The sequence below is a fragment of the Pezoporus wallicus genome, unplaced genomic scaffold (genome assembly GCF_028554395.1).
Source record: "Pezoporus wallicus isolate ANWC-B61680 ecotype Strahan unplaced genomic scaffold, APGP_CSIRO_Pwel_v1 contig_6464, whole genome shotgun sequence".
Lineage (NCBI taxonomy): Eukaryota > Metazoa > Chordata > Aves > Psittaciformes > Psittacidae > Pezoporus > Pezoporus wallicus.
In genome coordinates, this window is record NW_026642130.1 from 2,074,598 (window position 1) to 2,101,982 (window position 27,385).

Genomic DNA, 27,385 nt, shown 5'->3' on the forward strand with positions numbered 1-27,385 from the left:
CCCCTGCCATGGGCAGGGACACCTTCCACTAGACCAGGTTGCTCCAAGCCCCATCCAACCTGGCATTGAACACTGCCAGGGATGGGGCAGCCACAGCTTCTCTGGGCACCCTGTGCCAGGGCCTCACCTCCCTTACAGGGAAGAACTTCTGCCAAAGAGCTCATCCCAATCTCCCCTCTGTCAGGTTAAAGCCATTCCCCCTTGTCCTGTCCTTACAGGCCCTTGTCAAAAGCCCCTCTCCAAGTTTCTTGTCAGCCCCTTTAGGCACTGGGAGCTGCTCTAAGGCCTCCCCAGAGCCTTCCCTTCTCCGGGCTGGACACGCCCAGCTCTCTCAGCCTGTCTCCATAGCAGGGGTGCTCCAGCCCTCGGAGCATCTTTGTAGCCCTATGCCAGGATCTGTTCTCTGGACCCCAACTTAGTCTGGTGACGTGAGCTGCTCCCTGGCATTGCCTGGGTCAGTACTGCCTGCTGCAGACCACATCCCTGCCTGCATCTCCGCCAACAAATTCAGTGTGGACACTGGAGTTTCAGCTGTGCCCAAGCTCTGCGGCTTTCCTAACGGGGATGGGCTTTACAGTGATAACCCAGGGACAAGCTGTCGAGCTTATACTGATTCTCTGCTTCCTCACCCCTGCCTGTGGGATGGTGGCAGTGTCACAAGGGAAGTTCAGGTTAGATCTTAGGAAGAAAGAAGTTGTTCCCTGTGAGGATGGTGAGGCCCTGGCACAGGTTGCCCTGAGAAGCTGTGGCTGCCCCGTCCCTGGCAGTGTTCAACGCCAGGCTGGAAGGGGCTTGGAGCAACCTGGTCTGGTAGAAGGTGTCCCTGCCCGTGGCAGGGGACCCCCATGTCCCATTTTAAAGAGCTGCTCCCCAGCCGGGCAGAACGCAGCCTGTGCTGCACTCCTGGGTTGTGCTTACCCAGGCGCAAGACCCTACACAATGGTAACTGGGATCCTCGGTGCGCTGCTGGACCTCCCCTGGGAGCTGGGCTGCCGCCTTTCACCCGCTGCTGTCTATAAACGGAAGATCCCGGGTGATGCCCACATGGAGGGGGCTCCCCCGCAGAGCGGGGGGCAGGCAGCTTGAGTGGAACACCGCCACTGCCGGGTGCTCCTGGAGGAGAGCCGCCTGTGCTGCTGAGGGCATTTAGGACACGCGGGGCTGGGGCGGTAGCTCTGAATTTGGGACCTGTTCTACGAGCAAGCGAGGAGCCGCGGCGGGCACCTCTGCACAGGCCGCGCGTCGCTCCAGGCAGGTTCTGCCGACTGCCTTCGTGTGCAGCCACTGTCACCAGGGCGCTTCAGCGGCAGAGACACCCCGGCTCTGCGCGGCTGCCCGCTCCTTGCCGGCGTCCGCGCTGCCCTCCGCCAACCCTGGCTCCGCTCCTCTGCCCTCTCCCTGCCTCCACCACCGCTTCCCCGCTGCCCCTCACTGCTGCCCGCCCTCACCGCCCCGCGGTGCATCACGTGAGCTCTCAATATCCGGCGACGGCCCGTGGTGTTCCGGGCTGTGCCGCTGAGGGGGCACGTACCGGAGCGCGGCGGGGCGAGGGGGTCGCGGGGCGACTCTGGGGCTGCGCTCCCGCCTCGGCCTGCCCGCACGCTCCCCTGCCGCTGCCTTCCGGGCACCGAGCGGCTGCGGGACCCCACAGCCCCCGCTCTCGGTTCGGCGCTGCGCCGCCCACGGGGAAAGTGGCCCTGGGAGAGCGCCGGCCTCCTCCGAGCGGGCTCGGAGCTGTCCCTCGCTCCGCGCTTCCTTCTCCCCGCAGCGTTTCCCTACCCTGAGAGATGGGATCGCCCTGCGGGTAGTGCCGGTGCCTGCCCGCGGTGGCATAGCGCTGCGCCGTGACCCTGTTCTCCCTTCTGCTCCTCTGCGTGCTGCTGAGGTTACCCCCATTCTCCCCAGCACGTTTTTGTGGCTTACGGTTTGCCAGCAAGCATGGAGTTTGCGGAGCTGATCAAGACCCCCCGAGCGGACAACGTGGTCCTGCACCGCCCGTTCTACTTGGCGGTGGAGGGGACTCTGTGTTTGACTGGCCATCACCTCATCTTTTCTTCGCGGCGTCATGATAACGCTGAGGAGCTGTGGCTGTTGCACTCCAACATTGATTCTATCGAAAAAAGGTATGATTGCTCGTTTCCCTGCCAGATCGTTTGTGTCTCGGGGCTGAAAAGTGTTTGTCAGGACTGGCCTGCACCTTGGCTGTCTCGAATCGAGGTTTAGAGAGAAAAAAGGACGATCAGAGCACAGGCCAGAATACTGGCATGGGCAGTTAATTAATTCTTATTTTGGGGTATTGTTGCTTGACAGTTTTTTTTGGTCACAGAGTCAGAATTTTTATGCTTAAACACCTTTGTCAACAGTTTTCTGTGTTAATTGTTTAGTGGATTTCATCAGTAGATCTTGAAACACTTGATAAAAGATGCATCTTTGCCACTGTTCAACGGAGGTGGAAGCTGAGGCACTGATGAAGTGATTTCCTTGGGTCACTCACCGCAGCTGATGGCTGAAGTGGACTCTGAACTTTCCCAGCCCGAGATCAGCCTCCTGCTGCTCAACAGCATTATCCCCTTACTTCTCCAACTGCTCATGGAAATCAGTAATGCTTGAACAGCATATTCCTTGTGGGAACAGTGTGGGAGAGCCGAGTTGTAGCTGCAGCACTCTATTCTTTTCCTTGCCCATCCCCTTTTGTTGCAGGCACTTATGGATTAATCTTCCCATCACTTCTGCCTGCTTTACATGTAGTGTTGCCCCACTGTGCTTATGTTGTTGAGTAGCAGTCCCACCCCACCCGGTCATTGTCTTCTGCTTCCTTGTCGTGGTCTTTTTTCAGTTTCACAGAATCACAGAATGGTTTGAGTTGGAAGAGACGTCATCCATTTCCAAACCCCTGCCATGGGCAGGGACACCTTCCACTTGACCAGGTTGCTCCAAGTGCTATCCAGCCTGGCCTTGAACACTGCCAGGGATGGGGAAAAATCAAGCAGCAGCAATTAAAAATATCAGGTTGCCTCAGAATCTGGGAATGGGTGAAGTACTGGGTGCTGATTAAATTTGTTCCAGTGTTCCTGATATCTCGGTGCATTTCTGAGAAATGCTGCGTCTTGGCCTGAGGGTGGAGAGAAGCAGAGCGGTGGAAGCCTTGGGGAATCTGTTCCTGTCTAGTGCTGCTCAGTCATCAGCGTGGTTTGGCCTCATCCTTCTTCCTGCTGGTACTAAACCAGCTGTTGTTTTGAAAATTATTATGGCCAAGCTTTTCTTTTGTTTTTATTTTTGTATGAGCTTAGTTACGGTAGTAATGTGAGTTAATACTGAATAAGCAGATAACACTTGTAAGTCATGGTGAGGGAGCAGCACACTGCTAGTTCAGTATATGATTTATAGCAAGATTAGCTATGCCTGCAGATACTCACAGCCTTTATTACCAGCCCTGGTTTCTAGAAGGTTTCCAGAGTAGACATCTGCCTCCTTGAGAGGAGCATTGTGTGTAACCGCAATGAAGCTTTCCTATATAAAAGGATTAGAATATATTCTTGGTGCTGGGGAGGGTAGAATAACAAGACTCTTAAACTAATAAATGTTGTAGAATGGTCCAGTTTGGCACTACTTCAGGTTATTAGTGCACAACAACTGCGATGTTGTGCCAGATTCATAAAAATACCTTCTCCCACTTTCACATTATGAGTCTTTTGTACAAAACAATGTTTTCCCTGATTATCAGATGGTCATCAAACTGCTTCTTAAATGTTTGTAGCTTTTTAAACAAATATGACCTGTAGGGTTTATTGAGGAGTGGAGCAGTCTCTGGTGATTTCCTATAGTGGTTTTGCTTGACGGAAACACAGCCCTGTTGGTGTGTTGTAGCTTCACTGTGTTATTTCCTTGGAGATGTGTTAAAGAGAGCTGAAGCAAGGGCAAGCCATGTACAGACTGGCTCTGCTAGAGCGGCAGAACCCTTCTGTCAAAAGGCCTGTAGTTCTTCCTTCAGCACTACCCAAATTATAGTTGGTTCTGCATGTTAACCTTTGCCTGCACAGGATAGGTAATAACCTTTCAGCTGTAATAACAATTCCAAAATAAATTACAGGCATCTTCTGTAGTACAGGTGAAGCAACCTAAAGCTTAGCAACAGGTCTCTTGAAGCATGCACAGCCCTGCCTTTCCTTGTGCTGAGGGTCAGGCCATGAAGGACTGAAACTTTGTCCTTCAGGTCTTGCCTGCTTTTGCCTCTTGCATCATCCTGGCTGCTGCAAGCACTGCTGTGATGTCTGGGAGACTCTGGTCCTTTTCCTCAGTTCATTGCTTTATGAACTAAAAGCTACATCTTTCCTGTGAATGCTGGTAGCTAGTTAATGTAAACAAAACACTGATGATTGGGCATCGTCCTTTCTGGTTTGTAAGGAAGACTGGTGAGAGCATCTGTAAGCTGTGTTTGCTCTGTAACATAGAGCTTTTTCTGGGAAACTTGTTTTGTAACCAGCAGTGACCTTAACGTCTCTGAGGTCTCCATAGTACTGCAGGTGTATCAGAAACCAGATTTTCTTGTTAAAGACATCGGAGTGTAATGTAGCCAGACTGAAATGTTATCTTGAACATAAAACTAAACTCAGATGTTTCTAGCAATCCTCAGAGTTTCAGTGCATTACTTTAATGAAACTGGAAACTGCCAGCTGAAGCTTACAGTATTACCAGAAAATAACAACACACCTTTTCTCTTTCATCTTTTAAAGAAAAGCTGGTAGGAAAACCTCCTTTTATCTCATAATACTTACACTTGCACTCACTGCTGCATCAAAGGATAGAATTTCCCCCCCAAAAAAAAACCTTGCAAATACCAAATAAAGAGGTGGTTTTGTTTATTTTTTGAAAGATTATATTGCAGGCAAATTAGTACTAACGGAATTTTGTCTTGTAGACGCATGTTGTAGGAAGATCTGTAATACCTCATCTTACCTTAGATGATCCTGTTCTCAAGAGATGCTTTCTTTGTGTCTTGCTATAGGTTTGTGGGCTCATTGGGTACCATTGTTATAAAATGCAAAGATCTGCGGATTATTCAGCTGGATATACCTGGAATGGAGGAGTGTTTGAATATCGCAAGCTCTATTGAGGTAAGAATTCAAAATATTAAATAACATCTGGGTTCTCAGATCCTGGTCTGACCTCAACCTTAACAGCGTAGCACAGGCTGGAGAGGCTCCTGAGAAGGGCCACAAGCATTGGGCAGCTGTATGAGGAAAGGCTGAGAGAGCTGAGCTTGTTCAGCGTGGAGAAAAGAAGGCTCAGGGGAGACCTTATCCCCATGTTCCAGTATTTGAAAGGTGGCTACAAGGAAGATGGAGACTCCTTTTTATAAGGAGTCACATAGAAAAGATGAAGGGTGATGGGCCCAAGTTACTCCTGAGGAGATTCCGCTTGGACAAAAGAGGACAATTTTTCATAATGGGAACAATCAACCATTGGAATAATCTCCCCAGGTGGACTGTCCGACCCTGGACCTATCTAAGATCCAGCTTGACATGGTGCTGGGCCATCTTGTTGAGCTCATGCTTTACCGAGAAAGGTTGGACCAGGTGTTCCCCGAGATTTCTTCCAACACGGAATTCTCTTGTCGTAGGTTAAGCCCAGCTGGCAACTAAGTACCACACAGCCATTCACTCACTTTCTGCCCAATCCCCAGTGGGATGGGGAGGAGAATCAAAAAAAAAATAAAATCCATGGTTTGAGATAATAAAAGTTTAATAATTGAAATAGTAGTAAAATATAATAATAATCATAGGAAATATATAAAGGAATAAATAAATGATGCACAGTACAATTGCTCACCACCTGCTGATCGATGCCCAGCTCATTCCTGAGCAGTGATTGGCTCCTTCCAGCCAGCTCTCCCTATTTTCTAAACTGAGCATGATGCTCTCTGGTGTGGAATATCCTTTTGGCTAGTTTGGGTCAGGTGTCCTGTCTCTGCTCCCATCCAGTTTCTTGTGGCCCTCCTCACTGCCAGAGCATGAGAGACTGAAAAGTCCTTGATCAGGGTAAGTGCTACCGAGCAAAAACGGTGTTGTTATCAGCGTTATTCCTAGACTAAAGCCAAAACACGGCACTGCACCAGCTGCTAGGCAGAAAATTAACTCTATCCCTGCTGAAACCAGGACATCTATGATTCCATGAACTTTTTTTCCATTTAGGAAGGCTTTTACTGATGTTCTGGAAGCAAAATGAGAAAACAGCACAAAACACCCCATAAAGAAAACAGTCACCCCAAAAGCCCCAACCCTACTTTTCTTGATCAAATATTTTGCTGTAACATTTGGTAAAATGAAGCTCAACTTTTTTACGTTGGAGCATGAGGACGCAAACTCAAATCAGACCAGTTGAGTTTCATGTGTCTCAATGTTAGGTGATTTCCTGAGTTTAAGCTCTGATTATTTAAGTAATCAGGTAAATGTCATGTAGGATGTGTTTCATACTTGTTCAGTGTATATCTTTCTCATCCTTTGGGGTGTTGTTACATAGTGAAGCCTACAAAAATTATATCCTGTACAGACCTCCAATTGCAGTTAGATTGCTATAACCTGCTTTTGTTTGTGCTACTAAGTTTTATGTGTTTTAAAGTACCTTGCTGGTAATTTAATAACTCAAGCTTAATGGCTGTATGCTTTTGGGTGTCTTAAGTTTGTATCACTGATATTAGAGGAAAATACTATTTGATGTATGGTTTTTTTTTTTTTAAATAAGATAGCAGATTGAATGAATTAAGTAGCTGTTTATTTCTCTTCCCTGTACAGGCACTTTCCACCCTGGACTCTGTCACTCTCATGTATCCCTTCTTCTACCGGCCCATGTTTGAAATCATTGAAGATGGCTGGCGCTCTTTTCTGCCTGACCAAGAATTTGAGCTTCTCAGTTCAGTAGTAAGTTGGATCTTAAGGGTATGTGTAGGTACTAGGATATGCTTGTGCAAGCAGTGAAGTTTTTCACTCAGTAGTGTCTGAACTGGAAATTGTGGATGTTAAAAATAGCTGTCTGGTGTCTGGGTGAAATGTGTGTTGTTCAAATACTCTGTAAACATCAGACGCTTCTGTTTATGTGCTGAATATTCCTGTTTAGCACTTGTGTTTCACCTTGTACAAATGGAGTTTTGAGGCCTATTTTAAAGTTCCAGCCTTCATGTCCTCCCAGGTAAATGTTTTTGTCCTTTGGGGATGGCTCTCCTTATTGTGAGAAGAAATTAAGCACCTCTGGCCTGGGTTTGTTGTACTTAGCTTTCATCCCACTCTGCTTCAGATGCAGTCTTTGTCAACCCCTTAGTTGATATGAGGCTGTTCTTAAAAAAATCACTAAGGATTTCTTGGCTTTCTAGGAAGATGCCTAATTTGAAACACTCTCAGCTCTGCTTCATGCTGGGGAAATACTGGGAGGGTTTAGAAAGCAGGAAATTTCCAGTCCTGTTCTTCCAGGTGCTGTAAGCAGTTGCTGGTATTATTTTGGTACCTGTAGGGTAGGAATTGTTCTTGTGGCATTGCCTGTTGTATCTGTTATTCAAACTTTCATTCTAGGATGCTAAATTCGGTGTAGTGGGAGTTGACTGAGTGTAGGAGCCAATCTGTTTTAATAGTGCTTTGGGTTAGCATCTTTATGTTCCAGGTCTTTGTTTCACGTTAAATATGTGCACTTGCTGCATCATCTTAGGTTTCTGAGACCATGTCCATTAGTACAGCACCAAAGAACATTGATTTTCCTTTTCTTTTATCTGCAACCCAGCTTGTCTGCAGCATTTATCATTTCCTGTTTATGACTAATAACTGAATAATATGATTAGCTTGACCAGATTCATATGATGAGATCACTAGAAAATTAAAGGAATTGAGAGATGTTTCTATTTTTGGCTCATAATTAGAGTACTCTCACATGGCCTATCTTCACCTGCTGTCAAAAGACATGCAAACTGACCTGTTAAAATAACTAGCACCACAGTTTCAGCTTTAATTTCAGCTGGGGAAGTCAAATGTGATCAGTGTATCCTGATCTAGAAGCGGCAGATGCTTTCCCAGCTCAGCAGAGGAAGCTTGCAGGCATTTCAATGAGAATCAAAAGGCCAGAAACTGGAGTGCTATCTGGTGAGAAGGGAGGAGTATGAGAGCAGGATTGGAGGCACCAGAAGGAAATCCTTCAGAGCTCAAGGGAAGATTGCAGGAGATGGTTCTGCTTCTGTTTGTGTTTTGTTTTCTGTGCGTAGCTGAAATAGTTCTTAGATTTTAGGGATCCAATCACTTCTCATGGCTGCATTTACTAGCATGATACCAGGGGTAGCATGGCTTAAAAATGCATGGGCACCTTATTCGTAAATGTCTTGGCTTTCTGTACATACATTCCTTGGAAGGCTTGCATTTAGAAACCTGATTACTCTATAGCTCTGCATTTCAAGGGCAATAATTTTAAAATATGTGTGTCTGATGGATGTTGGTTAATTCCTGGCTTTTAACCCAAACTTCAGCTGTAACTCCCTTTTTAACAAAATGGTGACAACAGCTGTCATAGAATGGTTTGGGTTGGAAGAGACCTTAAAGCTCATCCAGTTCCAGCCCCCTGCCACAGGGAGGGACACCTTCCACTAGAGCAGGCTGGTCAAAGCCCTGTCCAACCTGTCCTTGAACACTGCCAGGGATGGGGCATGTTCAAATGATTTATGTTTCCTGAGCAACAGATAAATGTATTGTTGACCAAATATTTCTTCTTCTGTAATTAAACTGTCATATGTGACAAGCTAGAACAAGTAAATGGTTGATTTATCTTTTTTCTCCCATAAGTCAGATGAGTAGGATACAGAAGGTTACTTCCCTCTCCATTAAATCATCCGTCTGGATCTGTTATTCCTTACCTTCCCCAATATGTTAACAACTTCTTAAAAACAGCGTTTCAGCCACACTGCAACTGTAGTAATATAGTTGTTCCAATTTGTCTGCTACAGAAGAGTTGTTTTTAAACTGACACATTCTATAATGACAAAGTAAAACTATAAAAATTAAAATCTAAAAAAGTTCAGTAGTACATTAAAAATCAGACAATATATTATGTTGTTATAATTTATTAACATAATTTAAATGTTTATGCCTTGTGTTACCTAAAGGGAGCTTACAAGAAAGCTTGAGAGGGACTCATAATAAGTAGTGATAGACAAAGGGGAATGGCTTTAATCTGACAGAGAAAAGATTTAGGTGAGATCTTAGGAAGTTTTTCCCTGTGAGGGTGGTGAGGAGCTGGCACAGGCTGCCCAGAGAAACTGTGGCTGCCCCATCCCTGGCAGTGTTCAAGGCCAGGCTGGACAGGGCTTTGACCAGCCTGTTCTAGTGGAAGGTGTCCCTGCCTGTATCAGGGGGTTGGAACTGAATGAGCTTTAAGATCCTTTCCAACCAAAACCATGCTTTGATTCTATGATTATCTTGGCATATGTTGTGCCAAATGTGTTTTTCATACAGCATATGTACCCCTTGCACAATTTCACTCCATTGCATTGATCTGACAAAGTGTCATCTAGTGTTGTCTCTAGAATTTGATAGCAAACACTTGAGCACTTTGTCCCTGTGCTTACCTCTGGCATTAGGGACGCTGCTGTACTATCGCAAAATTCTTGCATTTAGTGCATAAAGGTGTTAAGAACTGTAAGGCTGTCTTTGGTCTAAAGGAATCGGATTAATTAAATTTCAGTGGGCTGTCACTTGCTGATAGCTGTTAGCATGTGTGCTACATGTTTATTTTCTTGGGAATAACCTGCAGCACAGGTCAACAGGGCTTTTGTCAAGTGACTTTCCATGAACTGCTCTTTGGGTAAATCCAACATATCAATAGAGTCGTTCAGCTGAGAAGTAAGTCATATTAAGAAATTGGCTCAATGCTTTACTAAATGTCACAGCAAAACTCTACCAAGCATGCAGGCTCCAAGTTATTGTACTGTGAGATGAGACTTTAATGACACTACAGACAAATACATGAATGGAGTAAAAGATGCATGGGATAGTTCATGTTTGCTCATACAGCTTTATATTGCGTTCTGTTTTTCTTGAGGTACTGGGTAGCACATCAGATCTGGATTCATTATAGGTATGGCAGCTCTTCCTGGACAGTTCAGTTCAGCAGTGCTCTGCTGCACTGGAGCTTCTTATTTTGTCTCTTATAAGACAAGCATCAATCTCTGCTTGCCTCTGTTATGTTTCCCGTGCATGCACAATCTGTTGCTAACAGGTCTTGTTGCCTTCTGCCTGTTCCTTGAAAATAGCCTCTCTCATTTCTGTTCTGCAGGATCCTTCAAGGTATCTTCTTTCCCAACCCTTCTTTTAAGGCTTACTAGTAGAGTGTCCTGGGTTCAGCAGTAGCAGTCATTTTTCTCCTCCTTGGTAGCTGGTGCAGTGCAGTGTTTTGACTTTCAGCTCGGGAACAGAGCTGATAGCGATGTTTTGGTTTGGCCAAGGACTTTGTGAGCCTCATGCTCTGCCAGGGAGGAGGGGAAGCCAGGAGGAAGCAGAGACAGGACACCTGACCCAAACTGACCAAAGAGGTATTCCATACCACAGCACGTCATGCCCTGGATGTAACTGGGAGTTAGCCGGAAGGGCTGGGGAGTCGGCAGGGTTGGAGGAGGTATGGGTCGGTGCTTGGTTGGGCTGAGGGGGGCAAGTTATCGGTCGGCTGGTGCTGAGGTGTTGTATTCTCTTCCCTTGTTATTTCCTTTATCATTATTATTATCGGTGGTAGCAGTAGTGATTTGTGTTATACCTTAGTTATTAAACTGTTCTTATCTCAACCCGTGGGAGTTGCATTCTTTTCGATTCTCCTCTCTGTCCCTCTGGGAGTAGGGGGGGGAAAGAAGGGGGGGGGGGGTGAGTGAACAAGTTACCTGACTGGGTTTCACACTGTTTTGTGGAAAATGACCTCTCCTAGCAATTTCAGCTTTTAGAAGGAAGGATAACTGGTTTAGCCTTTCAGTAATGTTTGAAAATCTATATATTTAAACAAGTACTAGGACAAGAAAAGCAGAAATGCAAGAGTTAATTTTTCACTGTGTTTAAGAAAATACTTGAGGCTACTTTCTTTTTTCTTTGAAACCCTCTCTCCTTTCTACTCTGCCCCAGTTCTTTGCTGCTTCCAGTCTTAACTGGAATTAATTTTTTCTGATCCGGTAAAGTACAGATTTCTTTCTGGGAGAAGTAAATGTTAACTGTGTGCTTAGAGTTTCCCACAGCATACTGGTGATACCTGAAGATGAGGTCCACCTCTTCTGCTTCACTGCAGTCCTTACTGCTTCTCATATCTGCATCTACTGCATGTAGCTGGATTGCTGTTGCCTTGCTCTTCCAGTTAGTAATGGCAATTTTTTCTTTCAAGTTGCAAGACAAACCCCCAAGCAAAAGCCAAGAAGTGACTTGGACTATGAGGTTTTACTGTCATCTGATGTGTGTTGTAGTGTATTATAGCAGTCTGAAGCTGGCAAGGTTAACTGGGTCTCTGCAAAAGTAGCTGTGATACAGAAGATAAATGGTGCTGATTGTTGCTGTGCTTTTCCTCCTTCCTATGTAACAGTAAACTATCCTTGGGTGACATAACAGTCATCTGTCCTGTAGTTATAAATGGTGAAGAGGGTAGGTTATGGGCAGAGTTGAATTACCAAAATGGGAATAAATCAGGATGATACTCTTCCATTCACAGAATGGTTTGGGTTGGAAGGGATCTTAAAGCTCATCCAGTTCCAATCTCATGCCACAGGCAGGGACATCTTCCACTAGACCAGGTTGCTCCAAGCCCCATCCAGCCTGGCCTTGAACACTGCCAGGGATGGGGCAGCCACAGCTTCGCTGGGCAACCTGTGCCAGGGCCTCACCAGCCTCACAGGGAAGAACTTCTTTGTATTTAACCTGAATCTCCCCTCTGTCAGTTTAAAGCCATTCCCCCTTGTTTTGTCCCTACAGGCCATTGTCAAAAGCCCCTCTCCAGATTTCTTGTTGGCCCCTTTTAAGCCCTGGAAGCTGCTCTAAGGTCTCCCTGGATCTTTTCTCTGGGCAGAACAACCCGATCTGTCTCCATAGCAGAGGTGCTCCAGCCCTCTTACTGTCTTCATGGCCTCCTCTGAACCCACTCCAACAGGTCCATGTCCCTCTTGTGTTGAGGGCCCTGGAGCTGGATGCAGGACTGCAGTTAGGGTCTCGCAAGAATTTCTTCTTATGCTAGTCATATCATTGGCTGCCAGTGTCTCAAAAAGCATACCTCAGAGCTGCGATTTTTCCCTTCTCTACCTCCTATGTAGCAGTGAGGTATTTATCAGTTCTATATCCATGCATATTTTTTCCATTGTAAAAAAAAAAAAGAAAATGCACACCATTGTATGAAATTTGCTGCAATTTAACATAAACACCCTAAAAAGCTATAAAAAATATTACTGGTGAATTAAAAGTATGAGCTCTTAATATAGGACCAATCAGCCTCCCTTATGTGATCCAGAACTACTTTCATCTCCAGCTATGACATGATTGCCAAAGGCAATTTAACTTTGCATCTGGGAGAACCTCTACTTTTTATAAAACATAGATGACCAGGGAAGCTGTTTTGAGTCTTTTGAATAATTAAATAAACTTACAACAGGGACAATGCAAAACTCCCTAGATAGGCTCCTGAACAGAGGTAGCAACATATGTTCTGGCTGGATGGCCACAAGCAAAGAGTTGTGGTCAATGGCTCAATGTCCAGCTGGAGACCAGTAATGAGTGGTGTCCCTCAGGGATCAGTGTTGGGATTGGTGTTCTTCAACATCTTTGTTGGTGACATGGACAGTGGGATTGAGTGTGCTCTCAGCAAGTTTGCTGATGATACCAAGATGTGTGGTTCAGTTGATACCCTGGAGGGAAGGAATGCCATCCAGAGGGACCTTGACATGCTTGTGAGTTGGGCTGATGCCAACCTCATGGAGTTTAACCATGCCAAGTGCAAGCTCCTACGTCTGGGTCAGAGCAATCCCAGGCACAGCTACAGGTTGGGCAGAGAAGAGATTCAGAGCAGCCCTGTGGAGATGGACTTGGGGGTGTTGGTGGATGAGAAAATGAACATGAGCCGGCTTCAGTGTGCGCTTGCAGCCCAGAAAGCCAACCGTGTCCTGGGCCGCATCAAAAGGAGCGTGAGCAGCAGGTCGAAGGAGTTGATCCTGCCTCTCTACTCTGCTCTTGTGAGACCTCACCTGGAGTATTGTGTGCAGTTCTGGTGTCCTCAACATAAAAAGGACATGGAACTGTTGGAACAAGGCCAGAGAAGGGCCACGAGGATGATCAGGGGACTGGAGCACCTCCTGTATGAAGATAGGCTGAGAAAGTTGGGGCTGTTCAGCCTGGAGAAGAGAAGGCTGCGTGGAGACCTCATAGCAGTCTTCCTGTATCTGAAGGGGGCCTATAGGGATGGTGGGGAGGGACTCTTCATTAGGGATTGTAGTGATAGAACAAGGGGTGACGGTTTAAAATTTAAACAGGGGAAGTTCAGGTTAGATATAAAGAGGAAGTTCTTTATTGTGAGGGTGGTGAGGCACTGGAATGGGTTGCCCAGGGAAATTGTGAATGCTCCATCCCTTTCGTTGTTCAAGGCCAGGTTGGACAGAGCCTTGCATGACACGCTATAGTGGGAGGAGCCCATGGCAGGGGGCCTGGAACTAGATTATCTTAAGGTCCTTTCCAGCCCTAACTATTCTATGATTCTTGATGACTGTAATGCACACAGCGTGTGCCTTTCTCAGCATCTTTTTCTTAGACTGCTGCCAAAAGGTACACTTCTGCTGTCTCCTATGCCACACATTCCATGTGTTGCATCTACTGATGATGAAAGTGTTGTGAATCGCATCAGCTTGTCCATCTGATGGAAGGACTTCATTGCCAGCAGACCTTTCCAAGTTGATCCTAGTACTCCAATGGGCCAGTGACCAAGTCATATTTATACAACTAGGTACCAGTTAGGAGCTATAAGGCAAGAGGTTGTAAGGCTCTAGAAGAAAGGAAGGAGGAAGATACACACATTTGTGATCAAGCTATGTAATTAATGCCTGCTAAACCAACCTTCCTGAATTCATGTGGGGTTTTGTGTATTCTGTTGCCACATAATTTAACTGTTACGCTCTTCTCTTACTTTCTGTGATATCTGCTTTATCCTCCTACCTTTTTGTCTACCTGAAACTTTCTTTGAACACAACTGAGCAGAGTTTTTTATGAGAACTGAAGTCTCTGCCTACTGCAGTGGCATGTCAATGTTTTCTGGTCTGTACCAAAAACACTTCAGCTGAGGAGTGAGTTAAGGTCTTGTTTACTCTGTCACACTTGTGTCATGTTAAAGCACAGGAACTAAGAGGAAAATAACCCAACTGCGTTGAAAATAGCTGCCTGTTCCCTTTTCAAAAGATTTTTATGTTTCCTTTAAGCTTCATTGTTCTGGAACTTTTATAGGTAAATTTGACTGCTATTCTGCTGCTACTTTTAAGAATTTAATGCTGCTGTTAAAATCAAAACATGCTGTAGAGGCTTCTGGGTCATTTTCCTCACCAAAGCTTCTGCTAGCAGGTTCTGTTTGCCTTAAGAAATACCGGATAAGGATGCACTGACTGATGCAGCCCAGCCAACCCGCTGTCCTGCTATTAAGGACCATGAGCAAAGTTTGTGCCAAACTTTAGGCAAGGTTTTGCTGTGTAATATGCTCCCCTGGGAAAAATATATGCCTGTGGCCATCTGATGTACTTGAATGATGTCCTTAATGCAGGAGGCAGTGGTGTGGTACCAGCCCAGAAGGAGCAAGCCCTCCACGAAGGCTGGGCCTGTCTGAGGATGCAAGTTAGGGCAGCTCTTCCCACTTGTACCTCAGTAAGTGAGGACTCCCTATCAGTGAGGCTACTGACTGACCTCTGGTTTTGCCTGAGATGGGGCAAAGTCTTGTGTCTGACCCTGGGTATCAAGTAACCTGAGTTCTCATGCCAAGTGCTTCTTAGGGTGCAGGGTACCAATATTCACTTCTTTCACAAGTGTTTGACTGTTGGAAATTGAAAAATTATACGAGAGTTTATGATGAGACCTGTGTACTTAGATGCTGTGCTTGGTGCCAGGAAGTGCTTTTGGATGAAGAGCCATAATGCTTTACATAAAGCAGAGCCCATAGAAAAGAACCAAGCTAGGAATGTTAAACTGAAATTTTAATCTCCAGGCAGCTTCAATCATCTGGAATTGGTGGACATTCTTGCCTTTTTTTGCTATCTTTGTCTTGTGGATAGTGTTACCAACTCTGCTTTCAGCACAGGTAGAGGTTTGAGCCCATGTTACCCCAGTCTAAATCTGCTTATGTGGCAATACATTTCTGTTCTGGGTTTGCTGAGAGATAGGCATGCCATGTTCTTAATTCCTATGAGATTGAAGCTATCTGCAAATGCAGTTATGTTGTAGTGTGCACTGCAGACAGGCTGCCTGCTGTGTCTGAAAGAATTAAAAGCCACAATCACGCATTTCTGACCACGCGGGCTTATTTTGTGCTGTTTGTTGAGGATGTGGATAAACCAGATGGGGAATGAGCCATTGTTCAACAAGTCCTGCACCTCAAGGAGTAGAGCCACCTGATGAAGCTCAAAAGCAACAGAAGAAGTTATCTGCATACTGGGTAATGAGCTTCTGGGAGCTGCTGCAACAAGATAATGTGATTGCAGCCAGCATCAGGAAGTGTGGGGAAAATAATTACTCAACAGACCTATAAATGGATACTAAAAGGATTAGGCAGGAATATACCTTCTAATATCTATAATACGGCATCTGAGAGATAGGGGATGAGTGCACCGCAGAGAGTGGGTGGGCTTCTTTGTTCTTGAATAGCTTCTCTTTTGCCAGTTTTTTTGTTGGAGACAGGATAACGGTGCTGGGTTTGATCTGACCGGTTAGGGTGGTTATGGTATTAAAGGGGATCCAGATTCCTGCAAGAACAAACATGGTTATGCCAGTAGTGACAATTGAACTTTCATCTGTGGTGCAAGTGGAATAGGTAGGTGATAAAACTGTGAACATGGAAGGTCCAATTCCCTAGTATGCAATGCTGTCATAATATTTCTGACCCAAAGTCTTGTATATTCTGATTTCTTTCAGACAGATGAATGGCGTCTAAGCTGCATCAATAAGGATTTCTCTGTCTGTCCATCCTACCCTCCAGTTGTCATTGTCCCCAAATCCATCGATGATGAAGCGCTTTGGAAAGTTGCCATGTTCCGCCACGGCAGTCGCTTCCCAGTCCTCAGCTATTACCATAAGAAGAATGGGATGGTAAGCTGCATTTGAGTAACGATTCTACCAGAAGGAAGTATGTGAATCTCTTTGTTTAATAAAAGCAAACTTATGCTCTAGACTTAATATAGTTCATGAGATGTTCACTTAGTTTATTTTCCAAGTTACTAGGTGTTTGCAGTGAAACTGGTTCTGGGTGATGGAATGAGTAATCTCCATCCTAGTAATAGCTCTTAATCTACTTACTTATGGAGCGTATGTGGCATGAGCTTGCTCACAGCAGGAAGAGCAAGATGAGACTTGTAAAGCTACCGCTGGCACCCTTACTTGTTTTGTCTGCCAAGAGGCTTCATGCTGAAAGGATGGCAGAAACCACATTGTCCTGTCGCGGGGTGGTGGGCTGTCTCCTTCGTAATAGTCATGATGACAGCGAGCGTGCCCACAGCCAGCACCGCTTCTGCTGTGATCAGTACAATCTGTTCCTGAGCCTGTCAGTATAACATGTTTCAGGAGTATCAAACTCTTGTTGTTGCACAGACTTCACCACCTTCCGACAAGCCAAAATGTAATTGAGTGTCTGATACGCTATAATTAGGAAATGCACTTTATGAAATTGTTGAGTAATTCTGTGTATCTTCTGCTGAGGTGCCCAGTTCTGAGGATGTTAGGATGTCCAGCCTGCGGCTTATAAACTTGATCCAGGCTTCTGAGTCAAATACTCTAATGTCTTCTCTCCTCCTGTTGCCAAAATTGTTAAGCTCTGAATTAGAAGACATGTAGTCTGACCTAGCAGTACCTTTGTGCTTTTTTTACTTTGCTTTAAAATCAGCCTTTCACCAGTTTCATAAGTTGTGCTTTCTGCTTTTTCTCAGCCTGACTGAAAACCATTAAAGGAAGATTTATTCCATTATCTCTCTGGATTGTGTACTTCTCAAGTTATGAGGAATATAATAGAATTTGGCTAGAAGTGCTTGAACCTGTGACAGTAATGCTTCCGGCCCTGCAAGGGTTGTGCTTAAAAAAACTGAAGGATTCAGGGCAAGGGAGAACAGCAACTCTAGGAAGAGCTAGAGGGACATTTTCTGTGCAGCAGTCAGTGCAGATCATGGTGTTCACTTGTCTGTGTCCAATCCACTTGTCTGGTGGATTGAACTTGAAGCAGATGGAAGCAGGAGGTGCAGTGGGGTGAGAGCTGCACTTGCTGGTGCAACTCCACAAAGAAATGCTGGACATCCAGGAGGACCCCACTTGGATTTTACCTCTGAACTGATGGAGGAAGCTTTTTTTAAGATTGATCTATCTCACTCCTATAAGCATTATTACAATGGTCTGAGTTGTAAAGGAAAACAGGAGCATGCTGTATGAATTTTGGCAGCAAGCCTCTCTAGAGCTGTTCTCCATGCCTGGAATGGAGATTTGGTGAGGTATTTCATCAGTTTGCAGTCTACATTTACAGACCCCTAAGAAATCCTCTGGTGAAGGGGTGCCCTTTGTGTAGTGAGCGTAAATCTCTATTTTTGGCTTGGAGCCCAATTGATCAATTTCTTTCAGTCTTAAGTCTCTCCATTTCCAGTGCCTGATTCATGGTTCTTTGTCTCTGCAGGTCATGATGCGAAGTAGCCAGCCTCTTACAGGTACGAATGGGAGACGGTGTAAAGAAGACGAGAAGCTTATTAATGCCACCCTACGGCCTGGCAAACGTGGCTACATCATTGATACCAGGTCCCTGAATGTTGCCCAGCAGGCCAGGGCCAAAGGAGGGGGCTTTGAACAAGAAGCGCACTATCCCCAGTGGAGGAGGATTCACAAATGTATTGAGAGGTGGGTGAAATCACGCAGTCTTGGCTTTGTAGGGTTATATTGGCAGATCCATGCTAGCTCCATAAAGTATTTGCTTCTGTAAGAAGTAGCTCTGAATCCTGATTCCTGTCAACAGGATGCCATTCCTTTTTATTTATTTTTTTTTTTTTTTTTTGCAAAATCAGGGTATGTGGATGATTGAAGTATTTGGCTTCAAAGCTGTGTTTGGTTCCTTGTTCTGATCAGCCTGCTGCAGGTTTCAGACATTAGGTAATTTCCTCGTGCCATCTTTTTCTCTGACCATCTGTAGCTGCACTCCAGCCTTCCTGTGTTCCACTTTGCAGTAGTGCACAGGAATGAGCAAGTACCCTGTCAGAAAACTTCTGCAGGTGAGGATTTGTTCTGTGGCAGTCACCTTCCTCATATCCAGTAATTTTCTCTGGACGTCTAGTTTTGTTTAGTCATTTTGGGACAAGATACTAAGTTAAATAGACTTTTAATCTGACCTTGTTCAACTGCTCTTAAGCCTTAGTTCTGGTGAATCCTTCTACACAGTCATGCATTAATATTACTGGAGCTGTTGAAAGGCCCTAGTGTTGTAATGCCTTATGAAACAATTTGTTCTGAAAGGTAAGAGGCTGCTTATGTCCAAAGAGTAGTGTTCTGCTGGCAGCTAGCCACGGTGAGGCTTTACCAGCAAGAGCAGGTTTGCTGAATGAGGAGATACGACTTCTATATAGGGTCAGTCTGAAATAACTGTATAAAATCATAGTGCTTTATTTAGAGATCAGTTAAGCACATTGTCCTGATGGCTATGTTACTGCTTACATTTTCAGTAATATTTTGCTTTTCCCAAAGGTTTAACATTCTGCAGGAAAGCCTCATCAAACTTGTGGAAGCTTGTAATGACCAGTCGCACAACATGGACCGCTGGCTCAGTAAACTGGAAGCATCCAACTGGCTGACTCACATCAAGGAGATACTAACTGCAGCTTGCCTAGCTGCTCAGTGTATTGATAGGTACATCTTCAGAAAGCCTTGAGTTTCTCATTCACTCAATACAGATTGCTTGTTAAATATCCTTATTTCCACTTTAAATACTAGTGATGACCACCATGAACTGCCTTGTACCCATGCAAGATGCTGTTTCGTCATGGTTCAGGAATGTTCCTCCAATAAATCCTGCTTGCATTTTTAGAAGTACAAGCCTGAGGGAGGAAATATTGACTAAACATATAAATATAGATAATCGAGTTAAGGAGTGTTCCTATGTCTGATGCAACCAGTCTAATTTAGTTAGTTTAATGAAGGTTTTGGTTAGAATGTGCCCATCTGAAATGCTGTTTGGTAGCCTAGTCAAGTGAGAACACAGAGGGTTTGTTTTTTTAAAGTAATCTGGTTTTAGCTGAAAGTTTCCAATACCTGACTTCTGGAGATGAAAACAGTGGTGTTTCCTTGTTTTCCTCAGGAGTTAGCCCAGTACTTTTTCCTCTTGATTTTTTTTATCCCCACAGTCTTATCTAAGCAATCCTGTTCATCCTTTGTAAGTGCTTTTACCTGATGTTTCATTGATAAATACTGCTGACTTGGCTGTCTTGTCTTCAGACCACAGGCTGGAGAGCAAAAGCTGTCAGGTGTCAGGGTTTCTAAGACCAAATGTAGAGCTCTAAATGTTGATTTCTTTGTGGCTCTGAGGGGAAAGCCCTTCTCAAAATACAGGGAAAACTTAGCTTTTCGTACCAGCTAGGGAATGTGCTATACAGATACACAAATAGGCTGAAAAGTATCGTTAATGCAGTCTTGCTGTTTTACCAATAAAATAGGAGCTGCCATGCTTTTTAAAAGCACTGACAGTGCCTGTTTAGTTATTGACTGTGTCAGAAAATGATTGCTCTTGATCAATAATTTTATCTGTAATTCTTTCCTGCATGTGTGTAATGGAAGTTGCGTATAATGAGAAAGACTGGTGATGAACTCATCTGGTTTCTTTGGGCAGTGGACAATTTCATCATTTTTGTTAACCTCAGCTTTGCTTTTTCTGTTTACCTGGAGCTATGGCAGGCCAGGTCAGCACTGGTGCCTGGCCTGCCTCACTCAGAGCCTCGAGATCATAGCTGAGCTGACAAGGATGGGTCATTTATATTTGCTGCAGGGAGGGAATGACTGGGACAAATCTTGCAGTATCTTAAAGGTCTGAAGCCTGAAAGATGAAAGGTGAAAACAGTGTTATTCTGGTGTGCCCCACTTTGTGGAGAGCATAGGCTTGCAGTTAGCCTTTGCAATTGTGCTTGGCTGCTAAGCAGCCTCTCTATCTGCCACTGCCTGGGGAAGGAGATAAAGTATATCTGAAGATTATCTATACCTTAAAGGCACTGGGTTTATTTTAGACATAGGACTATAGACAAAGATGTTTCAATCCTTAAGGTATAGATTCTTAGGGTTTTCACTTCAAAAAGCAAGTAATATCTGCAGGGTTACTTGCTTGGTATAAAGATCTTTATTATCCATGCATTGTTGCGTATGTTGGATCTCTGCACAGAAACAAATACAATCTGCAATTAATTTCCTTTCTAGATTTAAGGATGTTTGTGGAACTGAGATACTGGGTCAAAGTTTGGGAAGAGTAAGAGGGATGAAAGGCATTTAATGCCATCCAGTTCTGTCTTTCGGAGCATATAGATGAGATTCTGATACTACATCCAAATGCAGCCTAGGATAGAGAAGAAGGGAGGAAATCAGTTGTCCTGGACAGTCCCCACTGTAGGGAGTGATGGAATGTGGGGCCCTAGCAGCGCACAAAACCTTCCTGCCCCAAACTGTCTTGGCTCCTTTTGCCCTTCACATTGTTCTGCTTCACTTGTGCTGGATAGTGAGCCTTTGGGCTTGCCTCTTTGACAAGCTTCCTTGCTCAGCAAACTAACTCTGCTGCCTTTCTGGAGGCCAAGCTCTGCCTTTTCTTTGTTTCTTTCTCCTGACTTGGGTTATTGGTTTATTTTTTTTTTTGGTAAAACCCAGTTGAGACCCAAATGCAATTAAGATTTAAGCAAGGATCTCATAGTATTGTTTTGCACCTGGGGGATGATATGTTTTCATTGCAATGTTTATGGGAATATTTCAGAGTACTTAGCAAAACAATAAATGACACAGGCAAATTCTGAGATGCGTTTCAATGCTATAACTCAAAGGGTTACCAATTCAAAACGGTGAGAACCGCAGAAGAGATCTCGCTGTGCATCTTCTGTCAGCATGGCAAATCCTTGATTTCCAGGATGCTTAGCAAGAAACTAAGACTTAAGTGATGCAGAGCGCTGGTTAGTGTTGGCGAAGATCTTGGGTGGAGAAGGTGGTACAGTTCTATGCAGGGCAGGGAGTAAGCTTATGGGAAGGAAGACTGGGTAAAGAACCAGCAAAACCTCAGCTTTGTCAGGGTAGCAACACTGGTGTCTGTGGGATGTAATGTCATCCATTGGGATGCATATGTCCTTGGGATGTGGTGGGCTCACTCATTCTTTACCACTTTTTTCCTTCCCAGGGAAGGTGCGTCAGTACTAGTCCATGGGACTGAAGGAACAGATTCAACACTCCAGGTAACTTCTCTGGCACAGATTATCTTGGATCCCAGGTGCAGGACCATACGGGGCTTTGAATCTCTTGTTGTGAGGGAGTGGCTGCAGGTAAGACATGCCTATGGACAAAAGGCAATCTATTCCAGTAACGGTTGTATTGAGAAATAGCTTGAGAGGCAGCAGACAGGTTGGGCCTTGTTGCAGGCTTGCTAAGTGTGAATGGCTCTTTGTCCTAAGAGCAACATCATTAACTGAGTCATTTGCACCTTTGGCACTCCATGGGGCTGCTGCCTCTCATGATGATTTGGTTTGGGGGAGCTGCCTGTTCTGCATGCTCAGGGTGAACAGCTCTTTAGAAAACACTGTTCAGACTAAACTACAAAACCTTAGTATTCATTGTACAAAGAAACTAAAAGACTCCTTGTGCTTTTGCAGCTAATATTTTCAGCCTGGTGCTTTGAACCTACACCAGCTTGTTCTTGGTAAACTGATCAAATACAGGGCTATTTACATAGCCTGAAACAGGCAGCAAAGTTGGTCATGGTTGCTAGCAGTCTGTTACCGGATGCTTGGCGAAATTACCATTGTAGAAAAGAGTAGCAGTAGTATAGTTGCATGGACAGAACTAGCTTTAAAGGTTTTTTTTTGCTACATGTACTCGCATCCCAGTACTTTGTCTGTGATGCTTTCTCTGATTCTTACCTACAGGCTGGTCACCCTTTTCAGCAGCGCTGTGCCCAGTCAGCCTATTCAAATAGCAAGCAGAAATGGGAGGCCCCGGTGTTTCTTCTCTTTTTGGACTGTGTGTGGCAAATCCTTCGTCAGTTCCCTTGCTCTTTTGAATTCAACGAACGGTTCCTCATTATGCTCTTTGAACATGCTTATGCTTCACAGTTTGGGACTTTCCTGGGAAACAACGAAAATGAAAGGTTGGTTAAGGATGCTTGCTTTGAAGCCCTTAAATATTGGGCTGTATTGGACAAAAGTAGAAAAGTTTCTTAGTTTGAAAAAGGGTGAGGGTGCTTGTGTGGTCTCCCTTAGCACAGGTGAGCTTCTTGTGTTGCAGTTATGTAGTCTGATGCAATATTAGAGAGCTTGTCCCTCTTACAAGTGTTTAAGTGTGACTAAAGAAATCTGTGGCTCAATGTCTTCTCGGAGACCAGTAACGAGTGGCGTCCCTCAGGGATTGGTGTTGGGATCGGTCTTGTTCAACATCTTTGTCGGTGACATAGACAGTGGGATTGAGTGTGCTCTCAGCAGGTTTGCTGATGTCACCAAGCTGTGTGGTTCGGTTGATACGCTGGAGGGAAGGAATGCCATCCAGAGGGACCTTGACACGCTTGTGAGGTGGGCTGATGCCAACCTCATGAAGTTTAACCATGCCAAGTGCAAGGTCCTACACCTGGGTCGGAGCAATCCCAGGCACAGCTACAGGTTGGGCAGAGAAGAGATTCAGAGCAGCCCTGAGGAGAAGGACTTGGAGGTGTTGGTGGATGAGAAAATGAACATGAGCCGGCTTCAGTGTGCGCTTGCAGCCCAGAAAGCCAAACGCATCCTGGGCTGCATCAAAAGGAGCGTGACCAGCAGGTCGAAGGAGGTGATCCTGCCTCTCTACTCTGCTCTTGTGAGACCTCACCTGGAGTATTGTGTGCAGTTCTGGTGTGATCAACATAAAAAGGACATGGAACTGTTGGAACAAGTCCAGAGGAGGGCCACGAGGATGATCTGCGGACTGGAGCACCTCCTGTATGAAGACAGGCTGAGAAAGTTGGGGCTGTTCAGCCTGGAGAAGAGAAGGCTGCGTGGAGACCTCATAGCAGCCTTCCAGTATCTGAAGGGGGCCTGTAGGGATGGTGGGGAGGGACTATTCATTAGGGATTGTAGTGATAGGACAAGGGGTAACGGGTTAAAACTTAAACAGGGGAAGTTCAGGTTAGATATAAGGAGGAAATTCTCTACTGTGAGGGTTGTGAGGCACTAGAATGGGTTGCCCAGGGAAGTTGTGAATGCTCCATCCCTGGCATTGTTCAAGGCCAGGTTGGACAGTGCCTTGAGTGACATGATCTAGGGTGAGGAATTCCTGCTCATGGCAGGGGGCCTGGAACTTAATGATCTTAAGGTCCTTTCCAACTCTAACTATTTTATGATTCTATGTTTCTATGGTCTGAAGGCCATGTTCTATGGAACTGAAGACCACTGAATGAGTAGAAGGGAAAGGCAGAACTGGTATTATGGATACAGAAGGCAATTTAAAACTCCCTATCAACCTTTCTGCCCTTAAAATAAATCTTTGCTGAGAAGAGACTCTTCTGTCTTCTGCAGGGCTGCTGAACTGGTCATCTGCAAAACCAAGTTAGACTTGAAGCCAGTAAGATGAAATTTGAAAGAGTATAGAATGTTACATATGATAACCTGCCTGTCACATCTGAACATGTCAGCCTGTGATGACAGAAAATGTTTGAAGTCTGATGTTAAGCTTGTGCTGCCTGAAGCATTCACAGGGATGGTGAATCTCCTGCCTGGTGGTAGTTCAACCTGCTAGCGTAAACAGAATGAGGTCTGCCAGAATCTGAGTATTAGAGACCCCTGTGTAACTCCTGGAGGTGGGTTTGACCAAGAGGAGCAGCATCTCTGTGCTCTGATGCTTCCTGCCACCAGAGGGACCTCCTCAGACGTGCCCATTGCACAATTCCAGCAGTAACACTGCTTTAATGTACTCAGAATTGCACTACCATCCTTCCCTGATGCAGACCTGTCACATCCCCCAGCTCTGTGGTTGAACACAGGCGTGTTCATCCTGTGGCTGAACACAGGAGTTCAACCGCTTTCCAAACCTGGCAGTTGAACCACCTTTGGGAGGTGACTTTCTTCATGTGGACAGAAGGCAGCTGACTTCCACCCAGCTTATAAATGTTCTTGCCCCATCCTTTTCTTCAAAACTAATTGTAATCGGCCAGGTTGAATAAATTGTTTTAGGTTTACACCCTGTGCCATGTTGGTGAGAGGTATTGAAGGGATTAGCTTGAATTGCCTGGGCTAGTAGCATATGGAGAAGCTTGAGGCCTTCTAGGTCATCGTGGTTCTGACAAAATGAGTCTTTACAGTACAGAAGTGAAAACTAACTTGTTCCTATGGTTTTGTTAGGTCTAAGCTGAAGCTGCCACAAAAGACTATGTCCCTGTGGTCCTGGGTGAACAGTTCTGAAGAGCTGATAAAATTCCAGAATCCTCTTTTTGAGGCCAACAGCCTTGTCATCTGGCCCTCTGTTGCCCCACAGAGCCTGCAGCTCTGGGAAGGTAAGCCAGGCTGGCTTTTTCTATTACAGGCAAATATATATTTTGTGGCTATTCCTAAAGCTTCTTAAGGGTTTGTTCCTGTTGTCTCTGCTCTGTGCGTAGTCTGTCTCAACTGATGGAGGTCTTTGAAGTCTGTTCCAAAGTAGTTTTGGCATGCGCCATCCCCAGAGGCATGATGCTTTTTCCTTCTGAGGTTTGGTACATGCTACTCTTTCCCAGGGAACCTTACAAGTACCATTTTACAGTACAGTGTTTCTACAGTACCTAATCCATAGATGTTCTGCAGACCTCAGGGTTTTCTTCTATATCAACCAAGATTTGCCTTTCTCTGTTACTGGCCATGTTGGCCAGGATAATCTATGTGCAGTGGGTTCCCTGCTGTAGAAACTTTCTTCATCCCAGGTACAGAGAAACAAGGAGGCTGTCATGGCAGGGTGGAATCTGAATATGTATTGGTCTGATCAATATATGAGGAAAAAGGGAATGAAATAACCTCTTTAGTTTGGTTTTGTTTTGTTTTTTTAATTAAGCTTGTTTAATAGAGCAGTGAATTTGGAGAGTATTTCTTGGTCAGTATTTTTAAATGCTGTTTGGAGGGGAGGGTAAAATGCATAAACTGTATGTACATTACTTGAGAGCTAATGGAATATGAGTAATGATTCTTCTTTGTAACAGGGAAACCTTCTGATTTGTGCTGTCTCTGGACTTTCAGGTGTCTTTCTTCGATGGAACAGGCCTTCCAAGTTCCTGGATGAAGCCCAGGAAGAAATGATCAACATCATAAAATACAACAAGCAACTTCAGGCAAAGGTTAATGCATTGAGGAGGCAGATAGCAGAGATGGGAACAGATGACAGGATGTAGGAGAACCTGTGAGCTGGCAGGGCTTTGCCTCAGGTCTTTCCTTTCCAGTCCCCTTTATGTTAAAGACTGAACATGGAAAGTGCATGTATTACAGAGCCCTCTGGGTACAGCTGACCCTCAGTCCTCCCATTGCTGAAACCTCCACTTCACACTATGTACCTCTCTGCTTTTTGGGAGGGCATTTTGTTTTGTTTACAGCAGACTACATGACTGGGCACAGCGTCCTCCTCTCTTGGCAGCTTTTGTGTCTCAATATTGTGTACAGTGTCAGCAGAAGCTGGAACTCTTACCTCCAAGCAACTGTGTGGATGACCAGGATGGGCCAAGAGACCAGATGATTCAGATTTATTTTGGACTTATTCTGGTCTTGTTGAACTCTCTCAACACTCAGCAGGATGAAAGTACAAAGTTATGTATAGATAGGTAAAGGCGTTTTGTCTGAAAGCACGTCTTCTCCAAGAGTAGGTAAGGCAGCTTAGTTCCTTAGATTGTACCATTCTCTAGTTTTTCCAGGAAACTGTCTACAGGTTCTACTAGTCTATATGATACCCTCGGTAGCCTTCACATCTAACACCTGGGGTTTTTGTGTTAGTATTGGCTTGGGAGCAGTAAATTGAATACCAAACCAGAGTGAGAAATTTCAGTGCAATACAAAACTGAAGTAGGGATTCTGCTGCTAATGTTTAAGCCATGACCTTCAGGTAGAATTGTCCAGCATGGACGACTATGTAAGGAATAACAAACTTCTTTATTCTACCTGGAAAACAAAAGGGTTAAGTAGTTGGCAGAGGTGTTCACTTGCAAGACAGTGGCTCAGAGTTGTCCTTTTAACTAGAATCAAGCTGCCTTCTTGAAACTTTGAACTGCACTGGCTGGTTTTCTACACTTGAACAGCTTCTCAGCATTGGTGGGGTGCAAGAGCAGGGCTTAACCTGCAGCTCAGCAAAGCACTTTTGCTCCACCTGGTGTGCTTTTTCCTTCATGCTTTTGCAATAAATTTGTGAAATATCAAAAGCAGAAGTCAGAAGTTAAGGTGATCTGGCACACCAGGTAGCTGCTGCAGAAGAAAGGGCCATCACTACAAAAACACTAATGATTTAGATCATTTGTAGCTGCTAAAACTGCTTGAAGACTTTAGGGATAAGCTTTTTTCCAAGTAACTGTATTTTGTAGCTGGTCTTTGTGTTTCTGTGACTGAAGTCTGCTTTTATAAAATCAGAGGTTTTGCTAGAGAGTTTTTTCTCTTAAGAAAATAATACAGATAAGAGTGGGTCTGAAATATTAACTCACCTAGGCTTTTGTTCAGCTTGATTCCATTGGTAGCTGTACATGACTGAGAAGACTTGAATTAACGAAAGTGCACATGGGACTGTCTAAAAGGGCACTTGCTGTTAGCCTGTTCTACTGAAATGAATGGAGCTGCATCAGGTCAGCATTGATCTCTTTGGAAACGAGCTTCTGTGACAGTTTAATCTCCTTTTGGAATGAAGCTGCCTTTTATTTAAAAGCCACTTCATATAAAGATAGATATATGTGAGAATGCAGCATCTTTAGCTGTCATAGAAGTATCTGGAGAGTAATT

General features: G+C 44.8%; 1 protein-coding gene across 1 annotated transcript; it reads left to right on the top strand.

The window, feature by feature from the left end:
• The first annotated feature begins 1,843 nt into the window (after nt 1–1,843).
• MTMR9 (myotubularin related protein 9) lies at nt 1,844–26,221 on the top strand. Its single transcript, XM_057427743.1, has 10 exons — nt 1,844–2,123; nt 5,006–5,114; nt 6,792–6,917; nt 16,143–16,316; nt 17,881–18,098; nt 18,936–19,097; nt 21,610–21,751; nt 22,352–22,572; nt 24,788–24,939; nt 25,652–26,221. The coding sequence occupies exons 1-10, from the start codon at nt 1,939–1,941 to the stop codon at nt 25,801–25,803; spliced, it is 1,641 nt and encodes a 546-aa protein (XP_057283726.1). The 5' UTR covers nt 1,844–1,938; the 3' UTR covers nt 25,804–26,221.
• The last annotated feature ends 1,164 nt before the right edge of the window (nt 26,222–27,385 follow it).